This window comes from Diadema antillarum, unplaced genomic scaffold, assembly GCF_040938485.1.
Source record: "Diadema antillarum isolate AM-2024a unplaced genomic scaffold, OU_Dant_1.0 seq00000467_RagTag, whole genome shotgun sequence".
Taxonomy (NCBI): domain Eukaryota; kingdom Metazoa; phylum Echinodermata; class Echinoidea; order Diadematoida; family Diadematidae; genus Diadema; species Diadema antillarum.
Genome location: NW_027271437.1, coordinates 945 through 26,460, shown reverse-complemented (window position 1 = coordinate 26,460; position 25,516 = coordinate 945). Strand labels below are relative to the sequence as shown.

The following is a 25,516-nucleotide window of genomic DNA, read 5'->3' as shown; positions in this document are numbered from 1 at the left end:
TGTTTGGTATTTCACAGACAATGACAATTTTTTTTTTTTTTTTTTCACGCTCCTGCACACTCATCTGGGAACGTTCATGGTTTAAAGCCCTGAGTGTCCACTTACAGTGCCTCGGTTCCTACCACCCTCTCTGCAAGGCCATAGAGTCCTTCATTACTGTTTAGATCCACGATGGGTGACACGTGAGGGAAGCCAACCTTCATCTGCACAACACAGTGGGTAAGCAGAAAATGTGAAGGAAAAAAATAAATAAAATAAAATTGCAAAAAAGCAAAGTGACCTGCGAGGATGCCACAAAAAAAAAAAATCTCTCTCTTCTGAAATTTTTTAGCATCACTTACAGTATTTATCAAGGTGGCTGCAGCTCATATTGACCTGCCATCAAAAATAAGAGTTTGCAGACAAAACCAAAATATTACGTCAAAATTGTGCACTCTCTGTACGCTGCTAGCAAACAGATATGATAATTTACCGAACAATGCACAGAATGGCGATCTTTACGAAAGGGCTTTCATGATTATTGACATATATGGATTTAATTATTCAAATTCATATCAACACGAACTACAGAGCACTTTTGTGAGGGCTGCCTGCTATATCTGATCACCTATTTCATTGACTTGCTTGATATAAACACCTCAGATATAGAAATAATGCTTTGCTGAAGGATATCAACAGTGGTCAACATAATTTTTCAGAGGTAAAAAGGCCAGAATTCATACAGGTGGCTTAAATAAAGTCCATGGATTTATGTAGATTCTGACTGCATAAATGTTAGTGGGATGTCATTGAGGAATAAACATTTTTTTTTCAGTTGTTTTAGAAGAGTGTCGAACTATAGCATGAAGAGCTGAAGTCGACCAGTTTACTCCTGTGAAGTGGGGAAACATGGCACAACATATCAATTTGGAATTAAGAATCACAACTTCATTTATCAAGACCACAAGAGCAAGGGCACTGTCTGACAAGCAAAGGATGAACACACTGACCTTGCCATCCAGGTGGCTGTGGGGCTGCTGCATCATCCCGGCGTTGGGGTCGTGGTCGATCAGGTTGTCGCTGATGCGCTTGAGTGTCGTCCACAGCTTGCTCCCCAGAGAGGCCCCACTCATTGTACTCTGCACAGTGAGACAATTACCAGCATCAGGGGGTGAGTTTGATCTCACATGATCAGACTCATGGTATCACATGATCAGGCTGAGTGCATCACATGATCATGTTGAGAGTGTCATGTGAACAGACCTAGTCTGTCACATGATCAGACTGAATGCGTATGCCATGTTATCTACGGAATGTTAATGTCCAAAAAAAGACCAGTCTCGAGTCTTAGACTGATAACTCTTGGTAAAATGCCTCGCCCCTTCGGAGGGAACTTGAAACCACCAGTCCGGTATTACCTTACTCATTAGCATTAGAGCGCTTTCTTCCTCACCAGGTAAAATAATATCTTAACACTAATACAAACAAACTGATCACATGGAGCAGGATGGAAATACACAAACAGTGGAGTTTGAGCTTCTCTTTCTTGATTAGATGTTTGATTTGTGCAAACACTGAACTGGAATCCTACAACACATACCACATCAGTAGCAAAGAAGGTGTAGACAGCAAAGATGTAATAGTCGAAGAGCTGAGACATGCAGAGAACCACGTCAAACGCTATCGGCTTCAGCACAGACATCATGTTCATGTACTTGCCTGCATGGGAAGAATTAGGAGCACAGATATACAATACATCAGCATAACATAACTTTACTTATGGCCCATAAATGTCATACTAGTTTCCTTTGCTTTGCTTTGCTTTACTCTACATCACTTCACATTAATTTTCTTCACTTTGATTTGAATTGATACTGCTGAATTACTGTAAAACATGATATATTCGCAGCATAAATTTTTCGCGAATCGGAGCTGACAGCCTTTTTTGCGGCATGAAATTTTCGCGAACAGCCACTGGCATTCAGTGCATATGTGACTCTGCACCTCAAAACAAACAAAAAGTCGCCAGACATGAATTTTTAGTTAAGACCATATTCTGAAAGAGCAGACTTTAAGCTTTGAAATGATGTATAACTCAAATCAAATGGACTCTCCTAACCTATCTAAATATTGGAAAGAAAGCACAAACTCAGGAAAAGTGTGAACTGAGAAAAGAGGCTCTGAAGTATAGTGTCTATTCAAGCGCTTAATCTTTACCAAACCGTGCTGGCTGTGCGATGAATGGGACAAAAAACAGGACGTAAACCATCAGAGTAACAACAATGAAGGGATTATCAGATTAAACTGAAATTAAGCATGCCTTATTAACACATTCTGTCCATAATTAATGCCAACTTTCAAAGCAGTAGCCCTATCCTTTCAAAAGTTATTAGAGCTGAAAGTGAATGGTGTGGACAAGGTTTTTCAGAAATGAAAAAGGGATTCTAAAGACACACATAATCACACTATTCTACCAAAAATGTTCGAGATAAACTGCTACAAAAACACACTTTTCTGCCCGTTTTACGATACCAAATTTTAGCATAATGTAAAAGAAGACCCGCTCTTTCAGAAAATATGAAAAAGTCAAGTTCGACTAGGTTGACCCATATCACTTATTTTTAGTCCTCACGCAAAATCAGTGTGTGCGACTTTATGTTCGTTTTGAGGTGCACGGTCACATATAGTGTAGACAAGAACTTTCGCGTGCATTTTAATTTCGCGAAATTCGCGAAATTAAAATGCACGCGAACATTCCTCGTTTTACAGTACTACGATATACCTTTATCTACAGAGACATATCAATCACAGATAAACTCAAAGACACAAAGGTGAGAGAACATTACAAAATGTGTCACTCACTGTGCTGCTACAATTTTACTTCAAAATCACCATACTGGGCATCACAAAAGACATTTCTTCTGCATGCAAAAATAGTCACTTGGCCAAAGATCGTATACAGGCAAGTGCCTACTGCTTCAGGAGTCTGTTTGAAGTTGTCACAGGCACACATGCTAGTGGATATCTAGCACCCTGAGATATGCATAGCTTCAGTAAAACATGTGCTAATTATGTGCCTTGTATTAAACATCTCTTTCTCTTCTCTCTGTCTGGCGTACATAACTTTTAGGCACTGGTTATTTTCCACACACACTCTATGGGAGCACAAAGTACTGCGGGACACTGAATATTTCACAAATGGTCACCAATGGTCACAAGTTTGCAAATTATCATGCCTGCAAAATATTCTGCATTTATAGTAATGGTTACCAGTGGAGGGGGCATTGATTATCTTACCACAAAGCCTGAGTACTGTAAGAGTTGTGTTGGTGAGAATGGGGCCCTTGGCATACTCCCTGTTTGCTTTCTTCTTCTTCAGCGAGTTCCTATTTGGAAAGAAATATATTGGTGAGGGAGAAGCATATTACAGTGAGGACAGCCTTCATTCATGTCATTACTGAATCTCAGTTACAACATATCACAAAAGTGCCACATTATGCCCAGAGGAAGAAGTATGCCAACTTTCAATGAGAACTATTACAGCAGGACTTCATTTGATTCAATTATTTTCTTTGATTTCACCACTTTGAATATACATCCTCTGTGAGAACTTTTGTTAAGATTTGAGAATAAAAAACAACAATGGCCTTGAAGGCTTTAATTATTCTCTTTCTCTTCATGTGAAAAAGATACTTAATAAGCTGTCTCCAGGGTTAGCAAAATTGAAAATCACAGGCTGCAATGAAAACAGTAAAGAGGCATCAATGCAAACAGTATCATTTTATGCTATGGTCACATGAAAAGCATGCATTTTTTTTTTTTTTTTGGTATAATGTATGTATATACAGTGTATGTATGTATGTATGTATAAATGTAAAAATGTATGTATGTATGTGTGTATGTATGTATACATGTATACATGTATATGTATCTGCGTGTACATACAAATGTAAGCATAGATCTATACTTGTGAAGCCCAGATGGATGTATGGATGTGTCCACCTGTATGTGTGCATGTACACATTGTACATGTATGTATCCATATATGATTACCGTCACCTGTCGCTGGACTCACCTTTTGACTGGTTGTTCCCCAGTTCTCTCATCCACGTAGTCCTGCTTCAACTCATCTGGGACATCGCTGTCATCAGAGTCCTCGTACCCTAAGAATTTTTCATTACCCTGATGATATGTCAAGCGGAGAAAGAAAAAAAAATGAAACATTGGATCTCAGGTATACAAGAGTATTGTATTCAATGTTCACACTTCAATACTTACCCCGATTACTGATATTTTCTTCCATTTTTTGTTGGAATGATAGAAATGAATGCCAACTGAACTGATGAACTGAACTCTGTTTTCAGTGAGATTTCAGAAGTGAGTTGCCAACATTTTCAATCAAGCTAACAGGAAGATTTCTGCACATCTGAGCACAATGCACACACAGTCTAAGGGTCTGTAGCATACACCAGACCCTTGAGAGTGTTTGAAGGTTAACTACTTTCAGTTCTACAGGCAGGTATATCTGCGTGTGTGTGTGTGGGGGGGGGGGGGGGGGGGGGGGGCGTGGAGGAGGGGGTAGAGGGGGATGGGGCAATTTTCTTGTACATCTTGATTTTAGATTCTTAAGCTACCATACATTGATAAACAGAATAAGAACGAAGTGAATTTAATAGTTAAAGTTCCTTCTTTTTCAATTGGTGTTCATATTAATACATATCGAGAATACGATCCTACTCACAAAGAGCAACAGCAAAACGGAAAACCTCAAACAGATTGTTCTGTATTAAAGCTAGGGATTCTGTGAGTGTACATGACATTATACTATCTGACAGGCCAACTCTTTGGAATTTTATGGCTAAAACTAAAACCCAAAATGTTTCATTTTGAAGTCTTCACCCCATTTGCTGTTCCCTCTTCCTCATCTTCATCCGTGGCAAACTGTTTGTCGAATGGACTCCCCTGGTCGGCATACTTGACGAAGTAGCCCTGGTCCTGGTCAGTTGGAGAGAGGGGAACGTTACGCCCCTCGCCCCGCCCCGGGGAGCCGAGGTAGTCCCTCATGAAGCGGAACTCGTGGAGGCTCTGGTAGGAAAAGTTGCTCTTCACGGGGCACGGCTCCCAGCCCTCATTTTCCAGGAAGATGCGCAGCTCATCAATGCGAGCTCTGAAAAGAACACAGAAAAGGATGTTGATGGTGATGAAATGTACAACGGTAATAATGCTAACAATGGCAACAATGATGATGACATTATTGTTATTAACATCAAAGAGACAAATATTTTGCTGATGATACATTTTTGTTGCACTACATGCTGCGTTGTGATACACATTACTGTCAAACATATAAAAGTATCTCAAATTATACAGATTGAGCTATTTAATGCTACATATAGAGTAACGAAAGATGATTTAAGTCTTTTGCTTCCTTAATGACTTTAGGCTTATGATACAGAAACCATGCTATTCTACAGCATAAACAGCAGCACTTTTTATACTGTAAAACATGCATTCTCCTTTAACAATGGCAGAAAATATGGTGATCACACACGGCTAAATCCCATTAATTATACATTTCTCACATTATGTGGTCGATTTTTCATATATAAACTGTACCATGCATCCCTCGTATGGTGGCTAGGGAATATGTATGCATATATATATCAGCATGTCCCTGGAAATTCCCCAAGACCTGTATCTACAAAGTCAGGGCTCGACACTAACGGTGGCCCGGTGGCCCGGGGCCACCAAACACACAAGTCGGGCCACCAAAATTTCAGAAATGAAGAATTTGGTGGCCTGATCGGGCCACCAAAAAGGTCGGATGTTTGCCTTTGGGCCATCAAAAATAAAAGTTAGTGTGGAGCCCTGATATAGTGCTGAGCTGATACCCTGATTCTCTCCCTCTACCCCCATCCCCAACTCTCCTACCTGTGGTAGCTCTTGAAGTAGTTGAGACTCTGCTGCCGAATAGAGTCGTGCAGTCCCTCAGACTTGCTACCACAAAACTCCTCTCCAACTGATATCAATCTGCAGCATCAGAGGAAACACAGAATAACAATATATTTTAGTAAAAGAAACATAAGGAAATATGGGTAGACAGACAGAAAGACAGCAGATGAACAGGTACTCATTTCTTGAATAACATAGTGGGGAACAAGATCAAATACATGTATGCACTCTCATCCGAATGAAATTGAAGCATTGATATTTTGTTCATACCCAGACTGATTTTCAAGGCCAAATACAACCTAATGTCTGCTCTACTTCACTCTTTATCTTCATCATGTTCTCTTATTTTCCTCTATCTCTCCTCATCTACTACAGCAAGTGGAAGAGGAGGAAAAGGAGGAGGAAAAGATACCATCATGTCCTCCAACCATTTGCAACACTTATCAAATCTACAAATGATTCCAAAAGAAAGCCATAAATAAAAAATTAATAGGAAGGTATTCCAATGATTACTAAAATATTTTTTTTCTTTCTTCACGTCAGATTCTGTAAAGTTAGGAATGCTACTAAATGTCCAGCTCACCTGTTGACTAGATCCAGTACATAGATGAAGTCATCATACTTGAAGTTGGAAAGAAGTTGGAAAAAACATTTTTCTCCTTCTTCACTTCAGATTCTGTAAAGTTAGGAATACTACTAAATGTCCAGCTCACCTGTTGACTAGATCCAGAACATAGATGAAGTCATCATACTTGAAGTTGGAAAGATCTGTGCCCTGAAGATACGTTTTGACCTTCTGCTGCACATCCTGGTATGTCAAATAAATGAAACAAAAATAAAGACAGTCTAAGGTAGGAGAAGAAGAAATACCATACATTTGTATCATCCAAACTCAAACACCTTTTAGAAATGTTATAATCCTGACTAGAAAAAGACGGAGAAAAACTATATCACATATTATAAAATGGGTTCAAGAATGTAGCCAATTGGAAGCGCTGAAATGAGTCACGTGTGCGTGCATTAATTTCTCACTAACATGCACGGCCTGACGTCACAATGTTTACACTAGCAGTGCGCACTCAGTCAATTGTTACAAGTGCGTCGTGCGCTACTATACGCGCTGTAAATCCTGTAAACAACTTCTAGTTCGGGCTGCCGGCCGGCCTTTCTTGTGCATAACATGTGTGGTGTACTCTTATACGTACAGTACTTATATGTGCGGGATTTCCGAGTGCGACGTGAGTAAATGTTTGGGACGAACATCTTCGGACATCTTGATTCTTGAGCGAGTGCTACATGTAGCTGACTGGTATTGACCCACGAAGGTACGTGAAAAATGCTGTTAGTTTTCGACCCATTTTATAAAACAAATGATGCACAGGATTATTTCCTCTATCCTGTGCATCATTTGTATAACAAAGTAATACGACTGGAAAAGACTGTTACTTTGTTTTACTTTGTGCGTGTGGACTTCGTTTTTGTTTCTCTATTAATAATTGGTCTGCTGTTTTCATTTCTATATCTATATAACCATACTGTAAAATTTGCTCACATCAGTGAAAGAACGTTTACACTAACATCAAAAGATCCTGCTGATGTGCTCACAGAAATGGTTACCTTGCTTGCAATACTGGAACAAATTTCAAGTTGAACTGCACACAAAATGGGGCTATTAGTAATTCATTGGAGATGTTGTAGCTTGGCAGAAGAAAGAAACTAGAAACTAACACATAACAACAAGACAGAGAAAACCATGTTGATACTATAATTCAGTTATTTCTGATGATTGATTTGCAGTATAAATGAAAATGGGGAAAATGCCTGAACTACCACTACTGGTGACCCATTTGTATGCAAGGTACAGCGCATTTTGAGATGGTTTTTGTGTGGGGAATATTTACCTGCCATATCCTAGCTAGCCCATGCTCCAGCTTGGTCCTGATATACTTCCTGCTGAAAGCCTCCTCAACATCACTGGCTTGAGTTATCTCCTCTGCAAAGATGAGAGGGAGACGACACCATTATTGAGGATATTAAACACAGGTACTGAGGATGACACCAGTGTATGAGGATGACACCAGTACTAACGATAACACCAGTACTGAAAATGACACCAGTGTTCAGGATGATACAGGTATTAATGATAACACAAGCATAAAGAATGACACTTGTGGCAGATGACGCAGTACTAGGGATGACATCTATATCGAGGCTGACACCGGTATCACTGATAACTAGCATCAGCATTACGAACGACACTTGTATTTAGGATGACATCGGTATTGAGGGTGATACAGGTATTAAAGATAACACCAGCCCTATTTAAGAATAAAAGCACGCTAGAATTGTTGATGACTTTGGTATTGAGGATGTCACCAGTATTGCAACCAGTGCTATAGATGCTTTAGTATTATTAAAGGTGATATTGACATGTAGCATTCTAAAATTATCTCTCCAACAATAAAAAGAAATCTTAACATTCTTGTGCATAACATTATTGTTCCATTACTCATCATACGACATCACTCTTCTAGATCACTACAAAGACACATCAAGTTTGTGGATTATCTTCCATTGCATTTGGGGGCTAATTTGTGATCTATAGCTCATAAAATCCAAAGGAATACAATTGACTTAGAACAATCAGAATTTTCGCAAATCTACACCATTTCAAAGTTGCCAAAAGACCTCTCTTCATGTCACAAGGCTGAAGACCTTTCATTACATACAATTCAAGTCATCCTGAATAGTCTCATAGTCATTGTGCAGGTCAGCCCGAGGGTCATTCCAAAATTCACTCAGATATACACATTCAAAAGACTTTTTTTTTAATTGGTCCATGATAAACCAATACACTTAGTTTTCATCGGCTTTACCAAATGAAATCATCTCATAATCCATTTCATACAATGAAAATAAGCATACACACAAAAAGACATCCTTTTGATGATAAAGAAGAGGAATAACTTTATGAAGGATGGGATGCATAGCATTGTATAGCAATTGCCTATTTGTGCACAATTATGTATGAGAATCAACAAAAGATATCCTCATGTTAGGTACATTTATGGAAAAACCCACGGGCCAACCCTATAGACAAATGCCACAGACCAACTCCACTGACCAACCCTGCTGACCAATGCCAATGACCAACCTGATTCAGGGGTCACCGCCTGGTCACCACTGTCTTGTTTGTTGTGCCACTCCAGTGTCTTGTAGTAGCTCTTCATTACTTCCCACAATGCTTTGCACAGGTCAACCAGGCAAGGAATGTAGGTCTCCATGTGGATTTGCTACAAGACAAAAAGACACATCATGAGTTAACGAATCAACTCAACAGAAAGTACTAAATAGTAGTATTCAGGGTCTCCTTTGTACTTTAACAGTTTGCAAAATTGCAATATGTGATCATTGCAGTTTCTTTAGTTGCAACTTGGTACTGTACGAGCTGAAATTTTCGCGTACAGATATTTTCGCGAATTGCTACTTGGAGGACGTTTTCGCGGTTGCGAGGGTCTAACTGAACTTACTTATTCGCGCGTTGTTATTTTTGCAGTTCAAAGGCGATTCGCGAAATTCGCTAAAATAAAGCCACCACAAAAATTTTAGCTCGTACAGTACAAGCCAATCAGCTACCAGCATTTCAGTTGTGGCTATGGTATCTTCGATTATTGTAACTTTAGAAGTGAGAATCTCTTTGATGAAATAAAAGCCTAGATATAAAGTGGGCGTCCCTGATCTCTGCCAATTACAAGCACATGCTGATGGATCTGTATCACAGGCACATCCAGTTGCTCACGCAGGAAAGGTAAGCCAGAAGCAAATTAGCAACACTCAGCTGGTACACATTGCACAAACATACAAGTAGCAAGGATCAGCTTTATTCTTTTGTGCTGCAGGCTTTTGTGCCACGAATATAAACAAATATGGGGGAAAAAAGATTTGGCACTAAATGACACAGTGGCCTCATCTTGCATGCAGCCTGAAATATCATGAAAGGAGGATTGAACGCCTTATGTTTGTTGCTGTACATTTAAACATACAGACATTCATGACAGCATAAAGATACACATAATGTCTATTTATAGACTGGTCTACAAACCTATTCAAATCTATGGATGTTTCTCCCATCCTGAAGTAGTAACAAGCTACTCTATTAACCTGTTTCTCATAGACCCTTTCCAATACTTGGAATCCAGTTTGCATACATTGGTTGCTGCTACAATTGTATGTTAGGTAAACCCCTGGCATGCTTTCAGGTTGTCAAGAAAAACCATCATCAAACAAGATTTGCAACGGACCGCCGGACCGCCCGACCACACGCTGATTCCTATATACCTCTTGTACACTTTGTGTATGCGGAAGTATAAAAAAAGCATGTATACAATTTGAATATGTTTGTAAACTGGTTTACTATTAAAAAGAAGTTTGTCGGGGTCAACCTACTGAGCATAGGTCACGGTAGGGCATCTTCTGGAAGCGAGAGTCGGTGGGTCCGCTGACCAGTTGGACATAGCCCAGGACAATCTGGAAGGCTGTGTTGTGGATAGCGCTGGTGAAGTGCATGTGCAGCTGGTCCATGGCTATCTGCATGGGACAACAAGGAGGGAATGGCATGAACAGGAAAACTAATTATAAACATGTACGTGTATTGCAAATTTATGATAAGTTTTGATTCATGATAAAATTATAATTTCCTCTTCTTTATCCCGTTATATTCCATTCCAAATAGCAACAGAATATGATTTGCAAACATATTTCAGACAACCCATCACTCCAGGTTTTGATCAAATTTGCTCATTCCAATTTTAAAACCAACAAAAACAAACATTTGACTGCAATGTGGATGAGACAACCAAGTCAAGTATCATTACATCATTGCTTGAAATTCAACATGTTATGACAGAGAAGTTGAATCATGAAGTAATAGCAAAAAACAAAGACCTAACACTGACAATTTGTGAGGACAGAATGGACTTGAAGAGAGGAATCATCTTACATGTGTCTTGCCAAGGAGACGGTAAGCAGCCTGTAACTTCTCGTAGTGCCTGATGTCAAAGCTGTTACAAGTCTTGGCCAGTGCGTGATCGAGTTGTTCCTGTTTTGAGAGACAAGTATATAAAGCAATCATCAAATAAATAGACATTCATATGAATGTACATGTACTCAATGACAAGGTGAAGAGCTTTGTCTCCATGAATGGAAACCAAAACTGCACTCACAGAAGAATGAATGCCAAATAGGAATTCAATCATACAGCTGCACTTATTTTCTCAATAAGCGGACATAACAGTACCTTTACATTAGCTGGTGTAAATTTACCTTACATTACAAAGTGTAACAGTACCTCTATATAAGCTAGTGTAACAGCTAATACAACAGATTGTCAGACTGAATTTTGATTTACTTTATGCAGCTGATAGTAAAGCAAGCAAATTCATGATTGACATCTTGGAGTCCCATGCACAGGACACGACGACAATAATAGTATTTATAATGTACCTTGCCTACAGGATGCAACTGCTGCTGCCTGCAATATCCATCCAGGGACCTTAGACCGGATGGTCAGCAATTGTATCTACTGAGTCATAACAACCCCCACCCCCTCCCCCCCCCCCCCCCCCCAAAAAAAAAAAAAAAAAAAAAAAAAAAAAAAAAAAAATCATGGTCAATCTTGGTTAAACCGAAAGAGAATGAAGAGGGATTTCAAATGACACACGGGTAATTCCATGAAGTTGGGGCAGTGTCCATGTAGCATCGTGATATTTGAAAAATACACTTCAGCATAACTCAATATTGTTTATGCTATACATTTATTGTTTGTAGGCTTTACATTTGCATTGAGGCCACACATTTTCCTGGAAATTTTGTGCCATTCAGACTCAATTTTGATGAAGTTATTTAACAATATGTAACGGTGTCCTGTAGCATCGTGACGTGTCCTTGTAGCATCGTGAAATTTTAACATTTGGTCCTAAGAGACAAATTATGGCAATTAGCTTGACCAAAATTTGATGCAATATGCATATTTACTAGATTAATCAGATAGTTAAATATCTCAAATTTCCTGTACACAGTTTTAATTTTAAAAGAAAATTACAAAATGTATCACGATGCTACGCGGTGTCCTTTTTTGTTACATTTGGTGGACACCGTGTAGCATAGTGACACATTGTGTAATTTTCTTGTAAAAGTAAAACTGTGGAAAATAGAGTTAAGATATTTAGCTATCTGACTAATCTAGTAATTATGCATATTATATCAACTTTTGGTCAAGCTAATTGCATTAATTTGTCTTTTAGGACCAGATTTTAACTATCACGATGCTACATGGACACGTCACGATGCTACAGGACACCGTTACATTTTTTTAAAATAACTTCATCAAAATTGAGTCTGAATGGCACACAATTTCCAGGAAAATGTATGGTTTCAATACAAATGTAAAGCCTATAAAGAATATATGTATAGCATAATTAGTATTGAGTTATGCTAAAATGTAACACTTTGTGCCCCAACTTCACGGAATTACCCACACATATTTCTTGTTCATTGTGCATCATTCTCAAACAGGATATGAATGTAATACACAGAAACAAAAATAAAAACAGTTCGTCTTACCTCTATAGTTTCTAATGTGTCCTGGAGTTTTGAGCTGAGTTCACTGTAGCAAGGCAATATTCCAAGAAAAGTGTTAGCCACATGAGATTATATGGAAAGTCCTGGTCAAACTGTATGAAGGGCACATCTAATCATGGCATAAACAATCAACCACTCAAGAACATCTTGAGTCACATTCTCTTGTCACTTTATCATGTTATAAAACAATCATTTCATTTCTTGTTCACACACACTATATTATCAAAAGTTTGTTTCTGTGTTTTTTTTTACTGAATGTCACATATGTAAAGGCACATACATAATGTAACCAACTCTTGCCTAGGTTAATAGCACTCTTTATTCTCCATGATAGTGCTATTGTGAGGTCACAAATTCCATGAAAGCCTGATTGAAGATTTGATGTTTCCAGTACCTTGGGAGGTATGAATGGACTATTGCAATTCCAACCCCCCCCCCCCCCCCCCCACCCCACCACCACCACCACCGACAAAAAGAATCTCAGACGGGAACCCTCGTTTGGGTAGTCACAGGATTTTTTGTGTGATCATTTCATATCCATTTGGAAATAATCACTGCAACTGCAACTTAAATCATCTTTAACAATCACCTTTTTTTAAGGCCAAAAATTATAAGTCATATCACTGCAAATTTTGTCTTTGAGTGGATTTGTAATATAGAACATAATTATGTCATCTTTCAAAATCACTTTGGACTGGGGGAAAAACTTGGCATCAATCAAGAAGTTTCATCCCATTTTTATCCATTACAAGTCATTGAATACATGAATGGATAAGCTACAAACCATCACCAAAAAAAAAAAAGATATTCAGGGAAAGTCACCTGATGCAGGTGTAATGCCGAAAAGTGCTTGCTGCTCGTTGGCATTCCTGACAGAGTTGTATGGCCCGTGGGTAGTCCTCCTCCTACAAACATAATTTATTATAGCATGAATGAACAGCTTGAAACTGGACATGGTAGCATCAACAAGTCTGAAAATATACTGAAAATTGAAATGAATGTGATCTCAACTGGAATTCAACAGTATAATCTCTTTCTGTTGGCACAAAAAGTATATCAATACTATACAACTACTTGCTATCTAATACTGACGAACTCCCACAGAATAGACTACATATATCATCGCAAAACCAAAATCCCCCAAAAGACCTATCTACTGTCTAAAGCAAACACAAATATGCATGCACGGGACTGTGTACACCAAGCACATTTGACACGTTTGATGTACACTGATTGAGGAAATAAGTCTTAGCCTTGGAGACAGACTATTCTTCTGTGCTCATTCCAACTGATATTTTGCTACATGAGCAACAGTATTTGCATTCAGGCCCTTATTGTGTGAATTGTACTGCCTACAAGTCAAATAATCTACAGCAATGAGGACACCAGGATATCATCAGCATCAATTATTAAGTTTGCATGTTTGATTGCTTTCATGCTTTTGACAAGATTGCCGCTTTTGTCTACACATATCCTAGTGCAAGAAGATTAGAAACTCAGTCACAGGAAGGCTCCTGCCTTTGATACTGTAAATCCAGAAACATTCGTGGCATGAAACTTTTGTGAATAGGTTGCTGGCAATCAATGTATTATATTAAATGGGTTAGTCAAATACCAGTTAGTGATTGGCTGAACAGAGTCTCATGATAGAGGTACATTCGTTATGTTCGCCCATGGACGAACATTCTTGTAAATGTTCTCCCATGGGAAAACATTTTCACGTAAGAAATGACAGTCAGCCTAGGACAGCGCGCGCATAGTGAATTTGGCTCTGCATACGTGATCAAGCGACGCGAGCGATCGAGTGCGATGTGCTGGTGCGGTGGTTAACGTTGACGTATTCGACTAACCCATATAATATAACAGATGATGACTTTTAGTGTCGGGAACATGTACCAAACATTCCACCCTCAGGGTTTGAAATGCTATTTCGGGAGGCTATAAGTCCCTCAACTTCGTCTCGGGACTTATAACCTCCCTCAATAGCATTTCAAACCCTTCGGGTGGAACATTCGGTATGTTCCCTCCCCCGCCAGTCATCATCTATATAACGTTGACAAAACTTTTGTGCGCATGCTATTTTGGTAAATCCTGGCTCCAAGCAGTAATTGTTTTAGAGACTTTAATACTAGAACTAGCCTTACCTCCATCAGCTCACGCAGTCGTATATCTGTTCTTTGCTGGAATGGAATGACGAAAGAAAGAATATATATTGGATAGATGCTATTACAGATGAAAAGCATACTACTGCAAAATGTTATATGATACGAACACGAGTTAAGTAACATTTCTAAATTAACGATAACAGAACAGAGATTTTGCAATTTTCCCACATTGCTTTATTAATGAGGCATAATAAGCACACTGAAGTGATACATATTTCATCGCAAGAAATTGTGATGCGGAATTAGTCTGCGATTCACAGCAAAGATTTCTTCGCACATACCAATGTCTTGATGGTATGGAGTGACTTGAGCAGTGCTAGAAGTTGCTGCTTCTTTCTGTGGTTCTTGAGAATCCTCAGGCTGGCCACGGTGAATCCTTGCTTTGTCATCGACAGCTGCCTACAAGTCATGGAGGGAAGCAGAAAGCATGACTTCATCCAACATCATTATCTTCCAGTTAAGCTTTAAAGGTTGTATATCCTTTTGGCAAACATCACTAAATTTTGCATGTTTGAAGAATAGTGTCTCCCAACTTCATGTGTGAAATTTTATGGTAATACACCTCAAGAGTTTACAAAGAAATGAAAAACAAAACCCCATATCACTCAAAAATATGTTCCTGTACTTTTGCACCGAGAATAACAGTGCTAACAAAAGTATTGTTTCCCTCTTCATCATAAAGAAGTTTCCAGTTTTACTTTCCTGAGGGAAGGTCTGAATTACCTATCTCTACAATGTATTAGCATATAAAAGGAATTGTAACTTTCAAGGTTGCAAAGGGAAACATGAACTTTAAGAAAGCATTACTTCCTTGACTTGTAAACATTTTACCCGCATATATATATGTGACCGGCGACAACGGTTTCAGGCAAAAGTCAGGAATTTTGAAAATTCATTTTTTCATTGAATCACTTTGCCCAGTTCCTAAGCTTTACATTGATATAAAACACTTGTATTCTCCGGTACTGTAAGTGGTCATATAAAGCGAAATATAATGCACTTTTTGATTTGTTAGCCTGACAAAATTGGGAGAAATCGGGCTTTGAAGATTCCCCTCATGCTCAAAGACAATGCCCAGCGGCGATGCGAGGTGAGAATCACCCATCCGTACAATGGTGCTAATCGAGATTAAGCTCCGCCTCTAGCAACCATAGCGGCTTCTGATTGGCTCACTGAGAGAGTCAAGTTTCCTGGGCACCTTCCTCGGAGAACTCAGTGTATGGAGCCGAATGCACAATGCGTTTCGCTCGGGTTTGTTTACCAGTACGTCTTTCAAGATGGCGGATACGATAATTACAAGCTGCTGGTTGCATGTGCATGGTGCATGTATTACTCAATGGCATCCACACGCTATGCCTGTGTGTATACGTCACGGGAGTGGGTGGCACTTTCCACATCTTTGCAAATCACGTTTTCAGGATAGCGGTTGATTTGTTTCGTAAATTTCCTCATTGGGACCCTTTCGAAGGCAGAAACATGAAAAGGGTCACGCTTCCTGTTGTTGTTTTTTTTTCAAGCCGTGAATGTGTTGCATTGTGCAGTAGACAAGCAAGCAAATGAACGAACAAACAAACAAACACGACTTTACTTATTTTGGTGCAATTTTGACGTTTACTACAGTGTATTATTTGAATACTGGTCATTTATGACCACTCCTTTTCTCTCTTCTGCTGTCTTTTTGAGTCAACCTGCTGTCATATTTACTACAATCACAATTAAAAAGTCAAGTTTCCAATCGTATGTTGCATGATTTGTGTGGCGATTTGTCACTCGATCTGATACGCTTAAACCATGTTCCCTATTGTATCTATTTTCACGTTAAAGTTAGTGCTGCCTAGTGTTGCTGTTCACTTTTTGTTTCACTTCCATTGTCGAACATTGCGGTAGAAAAGCTCGCATAGAAAGCCAAATGAAGAGCATACACTAAAGACCGAGCGTACTGATATCTATTGTAGCAACAACAATGGAGCATGCATGTGTGGACAAAACATTTCCGACACGCTGCAAGGCGTATCGCCGAAAGCCGAACTATGTAAATGTGTGCGACGCACTATCCAATCACACGTGAGATGCCTCGCCGTAGCAACACTGGGCATAGTGGTGCGGCGTTCGAAAGAAGATCGAAACTGACGAGTGCGATCCAACATTGGGCGTTTAAAATTCCATTTTTGGTAGGAAAAACTTAGTATTATGCTGTGAAATTTAGTGTAGATGTACAAAACATATCAAAGATTAAATATACATAGATAGATAGATAGAGATAGAGATATAGATATAGATATAGCCATAAGGGAAAATGCGGAATAAATGATAGTTGGGGGAATTTTGATAAAAAGCATAATAATATTCAGAAAAAAATGCAAATATTGCCTTTTTTGAGAAAAAGCAGATATACCTACATTCCCCATATGACCCGTCTTCTATGCACATCCAATATACACACCCATTTTTTTTTTTTTTTTTTTTGCATCGCTGACAATCTCCCCTAAATTGTATAGATGGTACAGTCCTCATTCTACACAGTCTACTCAGTGTTGATACTGAGAGAACAATTGTTCTCTCAGTATCAACACTTGAGAAAGAGCAAATCACTCGAAAATTTGTGTGCTGATATATTAAAGCCGTTGGTGAATACAGCATGAACTTTGTTTCAGTTTTGTTTTTGATGATATTATCACGCAAACACGTTGACAACTTACTCAATATTGTTATACATAGCAATAATAAAGTCACAACAGAGGAATGCAGGGAATGCATTAATAGCCAATCTTGATTTTAATGAATAATCCGAATTTTCGAGGATCCTTCCTCTTCATCAGGGATGACAGTGCGCATTTTCACAATGATTATTAAGAGTGAAAATTCAGATTATTCATTAAAATCAAGATTGGCTATTAATGCATTCCCTGCATTCATCTGTTGTGACTTTATTATTGCTATTTCTGGTACTGCCAATACGCGGAACAACTACAATATATAATTATATAATATATATACAATATACAATATACAATATATGGTAATATTTTTTAAGGTCCAATATTTGAGTATATATGCACTTGCACAAAAGTGATCAACTTGTCCGGACAGTGGCTTCGCAACTGTCACCCTGCAACAGCATAATACGTATACCAGAAAATTTAAGACCCAGGCTTTGCTGCTTCTGTGTGTGGATTGTAGGCCTCGCACACATTAAAACACATACAGTATGAACAGATATACATAATCATTTGATTGAATGCCTCCTGAAGTTCACACAATTCATCGTAAGACTACTGTTCGTGTGAATGTCTAAGCACATAATCAACAAGCAAACACGAAATCATAAATCACACTTAAAAACATCTCTGACAAATCAAAATAGTTTCGCAACAATCCTACCTCCGTCCATTCTTGCAGATGACATTTGCTTTCTGCAGGGAAGACTGCAGCTCCATTACTCTCTGTAACTCCTGTGACAAATGCCAATAAAAAGACAGTTTCAGAACTGTCTTAAATCTGTTTGTTTGACTTCAGATTCAAGCCAGCAAAGCTATGCTGATGGAAATTTGTTGCAAGGGTCGTTGACTAAATTTTTGCTTTCTACCAAATGTTTGATAATCAGTGTTTGAAGGCAGTCAGTTTAGGAATAATCACAGTTTAAATAATCAGAGTATCAACATAAACAAAATTAGAAATCATGTATATGAATGGGTAACAATGTGTTGCGTTGAAATTGGCGACACTGGTATTATTGACGAGTTGAAATACTTGTTAATGTTGCCTTTTTTTATAGTTTCTGACATTCTTAAAGTTTGTTGTATTTTCAATTTACAAAGTATCTGCATACACAAACCATAACTGAATACTCATTTTTCGTGTACATAGTTTGTGACAATTATATCTTTCAAAATCTAGAGTTGTATATTCAGTAACTTGAATCATTGTTGATTAATCCTTTTCATGCCATTTGTGTAATTTTGTGAATGAATGCCTGTAGATACAAAACCATGGCTGTAATTCACAATAGGTAGTTTAAATTTAGTACATGGATTATACAAATATTGACTGTACACCAGACATCTAATACTGAATGCAAGCTGACTAACATTGTGTCTATTTTGTGCTTGTTTCCGTATATGGACTAAATCAATCAAAGGATTTAATTTAGCTATCTTTGTGAATTTGGGCCTATATGCTTTTATTATTTCGCATCTTGAACTTAATAACAACTGCTCAACATCTCCTATCTTTTGTTGATGTAATTGAGAAATGAAAAATAACTTAATATGTGCTAACTTACCTTGGTATAGGCAGACTGATTTTCCAACACGACATCAGACACCTTCTTGGATACCTTGAAATGCATTAAACAGATTCAGTGAAAGGAGAAAATTACTTTCTGAAAGGTAGGGGATACCTTTTACAGACCTCCCAAAATGCAGCAAAACATTAAATATGAACCTCAGGGGACTTGTTTAGGCCACTGCTGAGAAATTTGGAAGTCAACAGTTATCTACAAGTTGAATAATGCACAAAACTCAACTACTCAGTAGTTCTGTGTGTCAGCCACACTTAAGCCTTTTTGTTGCAGTCTTCTGTATTTTTTTATCTATAAACACAAATCTAAAAGTATAAGAGCTGATGTAATAACATATAGAGTGTGTGGCAAGAATGTATATAGAAATGTTTGTAAGTTTTGATGAACTTTCTTCACAAAATATACATGATGGACACACATGCAGTGCATGGGTCTGCAAAGGTAGCCTAGTAATGTACTGGAATTTACGGTGAGCCCCGAAAAAAATTCAATTCAAAATCTAACGGTCAATAAAAATGTACTAAATGTTACCTTCCACTTTCAATACTTCATGGTAGTTTCTAAAATGATACTCTCTTCAACATACCACTGTATTTATACAACTCTTCATTTAAGGCATGCAAATGGGATTCCCTACCTTTAAAGGCACAATACAAGCATAATTAATGACAGCAAGGAAAAGGCTCTTTCTCTAATACTCAATAGCTTTTTGTCCTATTGTGGAAAAACATGTGGTCTTGTACCTGTATATCAAAATAAATATGTTGGACTGTGTCTCAACAAAAACAAAAAAGCATGATCAGGACAATGTAACTTCAGATGAGACGTATGATTGATATTAAATTCCCATATCAAAGCTTTCACGATGGATTATATTTTCTTACACTGTCAATACCATGCTTTGCTTCAGACATCCTGAAGTTGCATTATACCTTTACAGTGGATATACACAGAGTCATTGCGTGTTAATCTTAACTTCAATGAGCAGAATACAACTACACAGCAGTGGTATAGCAGCCAAAATTTCATTAAAATTTGCCATCAAATGAGGAAGTTATGGATGTTCAAAATCTCCTACATTTTACCAGAGGGTGATTTCATTCACAGTCAATAGACATGCAAATTTGATGATGGCATGGCCTCTATATCATACTATTTACCTAAATACAAACATTTCTCTGAAATTTCCTTTTCTTCACATGCATTCAGGACGAAAAAATATATCTTTCATATTCCACTGTTTTAGAGCTGTAATAAGTTACAAATTATGATTAGTAAATGGGAGCATATCAACTGAATTCTCAACAAAAAGAATGATGTTTAAATTTAAATACCAATGGGATAGTGTCAAGGTAATGACATCACCATTCCATCTCATTTGCATAAATGATTGTCACCAATATGACCATTTTGTGAGTGTGTTGAAAGTCAGAAGGCCATAACTTCCTTATTTTGTTTTTCTGATTTACAAAACTGTTACTTTTCCATTAGTGAAACTACATGGAGCTAAAGTTCCCTTTACATGAAAGTACGTCAATGCTTTAGGGTATTTAAATTTTTCCAGCCTTACAGTTGTGACGTGGCTCAGTCGATAGGATGTCTGCCTCACTAGCAAATGGCTCGGATTAGATACTGTACCTATTGAGCAGCTGAGCAATGTTGTGAGTTATCATAACATTCCCTTAAGTAAGAGGCAAAACACTCTGTCCTTCTAATAGGACATTAAATGGAGGTCCCATGCGTAAGACATTTACTACCCACACGTGTAAAAGATTCCGCTTCATTCATTCATCGCAATGAGCAGGGTGCTAACCTGGTGAAAGTGGTCCACCCACATATCCAAACCAGAAAACAGGCAAATGATGCAGACCCCTTGTGGTTTGCCCCAGGTGACTAGCAATAGTCAGCAAATGTCATCAACCAGGAACATTGTGCTATACGAAGAAGTAAAGGTTTTCCATTCTTCATTATTTGTCCCACAAGAGCTCCCCAAGCTGAACTCATTAGAACCACTACATATCTTCATTTGCCACTTACCGCTTGCAGCTGACGTCTGAGCTTGTTTCTGTCTTCGTCAATCTGAGACAGGTCCAACTGATCTGAACTGGCAAGTTTCTGGAGATAAAAGTACGCAAACCATAAATTACTTGAAGTCTATGCACTGAGATTGTTCTGGCATACATTTTTTTATGCACACGAAAGGCAGTCTTCAATATCAGACTTTAACAACAATGATTCTTTCAATAATTGATTTCTTATACAATGCCTCTTTATTTTGTAAGTGTTATTAAAAGCATCTTTAAAAAAAAGTTAACTTGGGTCACAAAACGTCATTCTTTTCATGTTGCATTTAAATGTGATATCATACATGGAGAATCAAAAAATAAAGTGAAGTTCAATTATCCCTGCAATATAGTATTTGTGCCTCAAAATATCTGTTTTGTTTGGCTTTTTAAATGTAATATGGGAAGCCTCCCAAAATGATAAGTTTTGAATTGCTATATACATAAATCAACATTGAAGTCGTATCTTTCAGTGTCTTTAAAAAAAAAAACCAATAAGCAGGGGACATCTTCCAGTATCTGATTTGAAAGGTCAAAGGTCCAATTTACCTGCAATTCATAGTCGCTACTGTCAAAGGACTCCCCAGTGAAGTACTCTTCCTCAATACTGGCTATCACCTGTGTTTCAAACACAAAGAAAATGCTGGTACAACAAGCTATAAACAGAGTCAAAATAAAGAAGAGCAACGAGATGGATTATGCATAATATGTACATTTCTGCAAATGTGCAAAATTTCAGTTGGCATTGATGATTCAACCTCTATCTTTCTTAGAATCAGAAATGATTCTTCATGTGCAAGTCGTAGGGTTCAGACGTGTTTTGGGGAGGGCTGCCGTCACTCATTTTCTCCCACCATTTTTCCCTTGTCGTCATCGGTGCTAATAGCACGCCGAATACCTCTTATTTCTCAAGCCATGTCAGAAATTCCAAAACCGTATAAGTTACAAACTCCCAAATATCTGACAAAACTGTCAAAATCAAGTAAAAAATACCAGGGAACAGCAATGCAGAGGGATCTTTTACAAACAAGCATAAGAAAAATGATGCTCCCACCTCAACCAGTGCTACTACCAGTACCCTCAACACTACCAGTATCAAAAAATATTGAAAACCTTAACAAACAAACAAAAAGAAATTTAAACAAGGCATCGCTGGAACTGCACAAAAGAAAGCAAAATCTTATCTGAGATTGGATTTCTGAAAAAGAACAACATCATTACCACTGACAGTACCATTACTACTATCATTATCATGAATGCTTTAAGTAGCTAAAACTGAACTGCTGGGCTTCTATGCAATATTAAGAATACAGTCTATATTATGCCATTTCACATGTGAAATACCACATCACAAATATGGTACCACTGAAATTGAATTGTTCAATGTTCCAGTGACAAGGACATACCTCAGCTTCTTCCACGGGGTCATTAGAAAATTCTCTGTCCTCCTGAAGAAGACAAGAATGGAAGAGGCAAAATGATTTTTTTTTTTTTAATGGAAAACTCCAACATTACTAGTCTTCTTCTCAACAATGCATGTTAGAAAACAATATACCTGACACATATTGATGAAAATTACTACTTACACACAAATAAATCTACAAGTAGCTGCAAAAAAAAGCTGATAATTCAAGAAATGATTACTTTACATCATTCTCCTTGATTATATTTTGTATGTTTAGTTCCTCTTCTTGGAACAACCACACATGTTTGTTCATTTATAATTCTGCATCATCGTCATCATCATCATTATTATTATCATTATCATCACTTTTATTATTACTATTATCATTATCATTATTAACATTTTCCCTTTATTTTCAAGTCCCAACCCCATATTTTTCTTTAAATTTCCTTTGATCCTCATGAAATATTCAAGGCATCATGTCTCAAATGTGTGCATAATTTGCTGTATACATGTACACACACAAGCAAACATTGTATCATGTTGATAGCCACATTAAATGTATTTTGATAGGACTTTTAACAATGTCACCACAAACGAAATGCCCCCCCCCCCTCCAAAAAAAGAAAGGGAAGAAAATAAGAATGCCATAGGATGAAATTTTTAAAGCCAGACCTTAGTGTAGACTTTCTGTACATGAGCAGCTGGAGGCGGGGGTTCATCTTCTGTAGGGCTCGTCTCCTCGAAACTAGCACTACTACCACTGGCCTGAGAGCAAGAGAAAGAGAGAGGTATGAAATAGGCAAAAAAACATTTCTGATAAATATCACTGTAAATTGTAAGAGTACAAGGATAAATACTTCTTTCTCCTCATCAATCCTCCTTTCTCCTCTTTTTCTTCTCTGCATCCTCCTCGGGGACAAGTGACAGTGGTTAGTGACAAGTGATCAGACAGACAGATCTTAACATGCAACTGGAATTTGTTGTAAAGATTTAAATCTCAGCTCTATACCTTGGACTTTAATTACAACTAGAATGGTCATGGAACCAGAGAGTCTACAGCTACATAAAGACTGAACATGCTTGCAACGCTGTGGGTGCTGTGAAATACAAATGTAGCTATTGGGATGGACAACATTTCCAATCATAACATCATGCCCTGCCAAACTTGTGGCGTTCTGTCAATCTGTGTTGGCATTTTATAATTTATGCATTTGTACCGCCTCCCCTAAGCCCTCCCCATTGTTTTGTTTTGTTTTGATCTGTTTTCGTTTTGTTCCATTTTTTTCTCCAACTGTGGTGTGTGGATAAACTTCCATGCTTTTAGAAGAGGAAATACACAATGCATCTTCACTGAGTATATACCCAGGGTCAACAAATACAAGTATCTGGGAGTCACCATATCTAAGGACCTCTGATGAAACATACACTGTCAATACATACAAGGCAAGGCTAGCAAAACCCTTAGGCTGTTTTAAAAGGAGAACCCTGTCATCGTGTTCCAAAGTTGTAAAATCCAAAGCATACATAAGCCTTGTTCGACTTCAGCTCAAGTATGGTTCTGAAGCCTGGAATCCCTACACATGCTTCCAGTACTGCTGAAGGCTTAGAAAGAGTGCAGAAAGCAGCTGCTCGCTTTTTCACCAGCGACTACGAAAGATCCACATCAGCTTCAGGGCTTATCTCCAGTCTGGGATGGATTCAACTGCACATATGTCGTCTCCATGAACAGAGCACCATGTTCTATAAAATACATCACCAGCTAGTCAACATCCATCTTCCACACACTTCATAACCCAAGCTCCATACATCAGCAGAAGAGATTATATGCTCAAGCTCACCGTCCCCGAAGCATCAATGGCAGAGATGCCAAGTTCAAAAAACTTTTATGCGTGAGATTTCTATGACTCGGCGTCGCGGCGCTCGCGCACATGCGCACGCGAATGAGGAGGGTGTCCCCCTCCCATGATAAGGAGCTTTTTCAAATTATTAGCTCATAATGATGCGATCTGGTGCATACTTAAGTGACTATTTTTTACTAATTTTGAAAGGCAAAAGGGAAATATACCGTCAATTGCAACTACCACTCTAATCCTTTGAGCTATGCTCCTTATTTTTGGCCCGAAATTGCAGACTTCACCAGATGCGTGAGAAAAATGGGTGCCATGCATGAGATCGTGAGACAGACCCTAAATGCTCGAGTCTCACGCAGAATGCGTGAGACTTGGTAGCTCTGCAATGGATTCTTATAAATTCTCCTTTTATCCTGGAACAACTGTCATCTGGAACCAGTTGCCAACCATGGCAGTTAGTTACTGCAAAAATAGTCGCCGTCTTCCACGAGGCTGCCCTTGCTGTCATCAGAGCAGAGCCAGAGGGCTATAAAACCTCCTGTGGGTTCCATGTTGCTGTAAAGCTTACAGAATTTTTCGTGCGCACATGACTATTTTTATTGTTGTAAATATGCTATGACACCCTGAGTGACTGCAAGCCCCAACGCGTAGCTCCCACAGTATAACTGTGTACAAGGAGCGCCCCAGAGTTCCATCATGCATCACCTACTGTACTGTCACAGACACAGCACATCCCATCCCAGTTTGGTTTGGAAAGAGCGGCTTCATCTTATCAGGGATTATCTCATCAAGGTTCAAGTGTAAGTCACTGCCTACCATCCTGTCTGTCGTGACTGTACTGCAGTCTGTCGTGACTGTATTGCAGTACGTCATCTCAAATAAACGAGTCATAGGCTACCATGTGGCTACATACAGTCACCACTGACTGGTCACTGGAGCTGGAGACTCCAGTCACTACACTCTACAGTACAGTAGTTTCTCGTGGGTAACACACCCGCAGTGCTGGGCTGTGTTGTCCCCTCGGCCCCCGCGCCAGCCACAGTGCGGTGCACGGTGTACTGTACTGTAAATTCGTCACTGTGACTGTGTACATCTCAATACATTGTCTCTCCTGTCACAACAACTAGAGATCGACCAATGGAATCTAATCACGACTCGAC

At 38.5% G+C, this 25,516-nt stretch overlaps 1 protein-coding gene across 1 annotated transcript in view; it reads right to left on the bottom strand.

Moving 5' to 3' along the window:
• LOC139733290 (syndetin-like) overlaps positions 1-23,271 on the bottom strand; it is a gene marked incomplete at its 5' end in the record, with an annotated part of 35,476 nt that extends 12,205 nt beyond the window's left edge. The window contains 22 exons of the mRNA XM_071644126.1: positions 106-203; positions 990-1,118; positions 1,580-1,698; positions 3,277-3,365; positions 4,055-4,161; positions 4,879-5,146; positions 5,911-6,009; positions 6,645-6,739; positions 7,833-7,924; positions 9,086-9,224; positions 10,378-10,518; positions 10,931-11,029; positions 12,553-12,595; positions 13,393-13,475; positions 14,715-14,750; positions 15,017-15,134; positions 18,117-18,187; positions 19,018-19,071; positions 21,073-21,150; positions 21,648-21,716; positions 22,505-22,546; positions 23,179-23,271. Coding sequence (XP_071500227.1) covers positions 106-203; positions 990-1,118; positions 1,580-1,698; positions 3,277-3,365; positions 4,055-4,161; positions 4,879-5,146; positions 5,911-6,009; positions 6,645-6,739; positions 7,833-7,924; positions 9,086-9,224; positions 10,378-10,518; positions 10,931-11,029; positions 12,553-12,595; positions 13,393-13,475; positions 14,715-14,750; positions 15,017-15,134; positions 18,117-18,187; positions 19,018-19,071; positions 21,073-21,150; positions 21,648-21,716; positions 22,505-22,546; positions 23,179-23,271 — 2,162 coding nt within the window. The remainder of the gene's footprint in view (positions 1-105; positions 204-989; positions 1,119-1,579; positions 1,699-3,276; positions 3,366-4,054; positions 4,162-4,878; positions 5,147-5,910; positions 6,010-6,644; positions 6,740-7,832; positions 7,925-9,085; positions 9,225-10,377; positions 10,519-10,930; positions 11,030-12,552; positions 12,596-13,392; positions 13,476-14,714; positions 14,751-15,016; positions 15,135-18,116; positions 18,188-19,017; positions 19,072-21,072; positions 21,151-21,647; positions 21,717-22,504; positions 22,547-23,178) is intronic.
• Between the last annotated feature and the right edge of the window lie 2,245 nt (positions 23,272-25,516).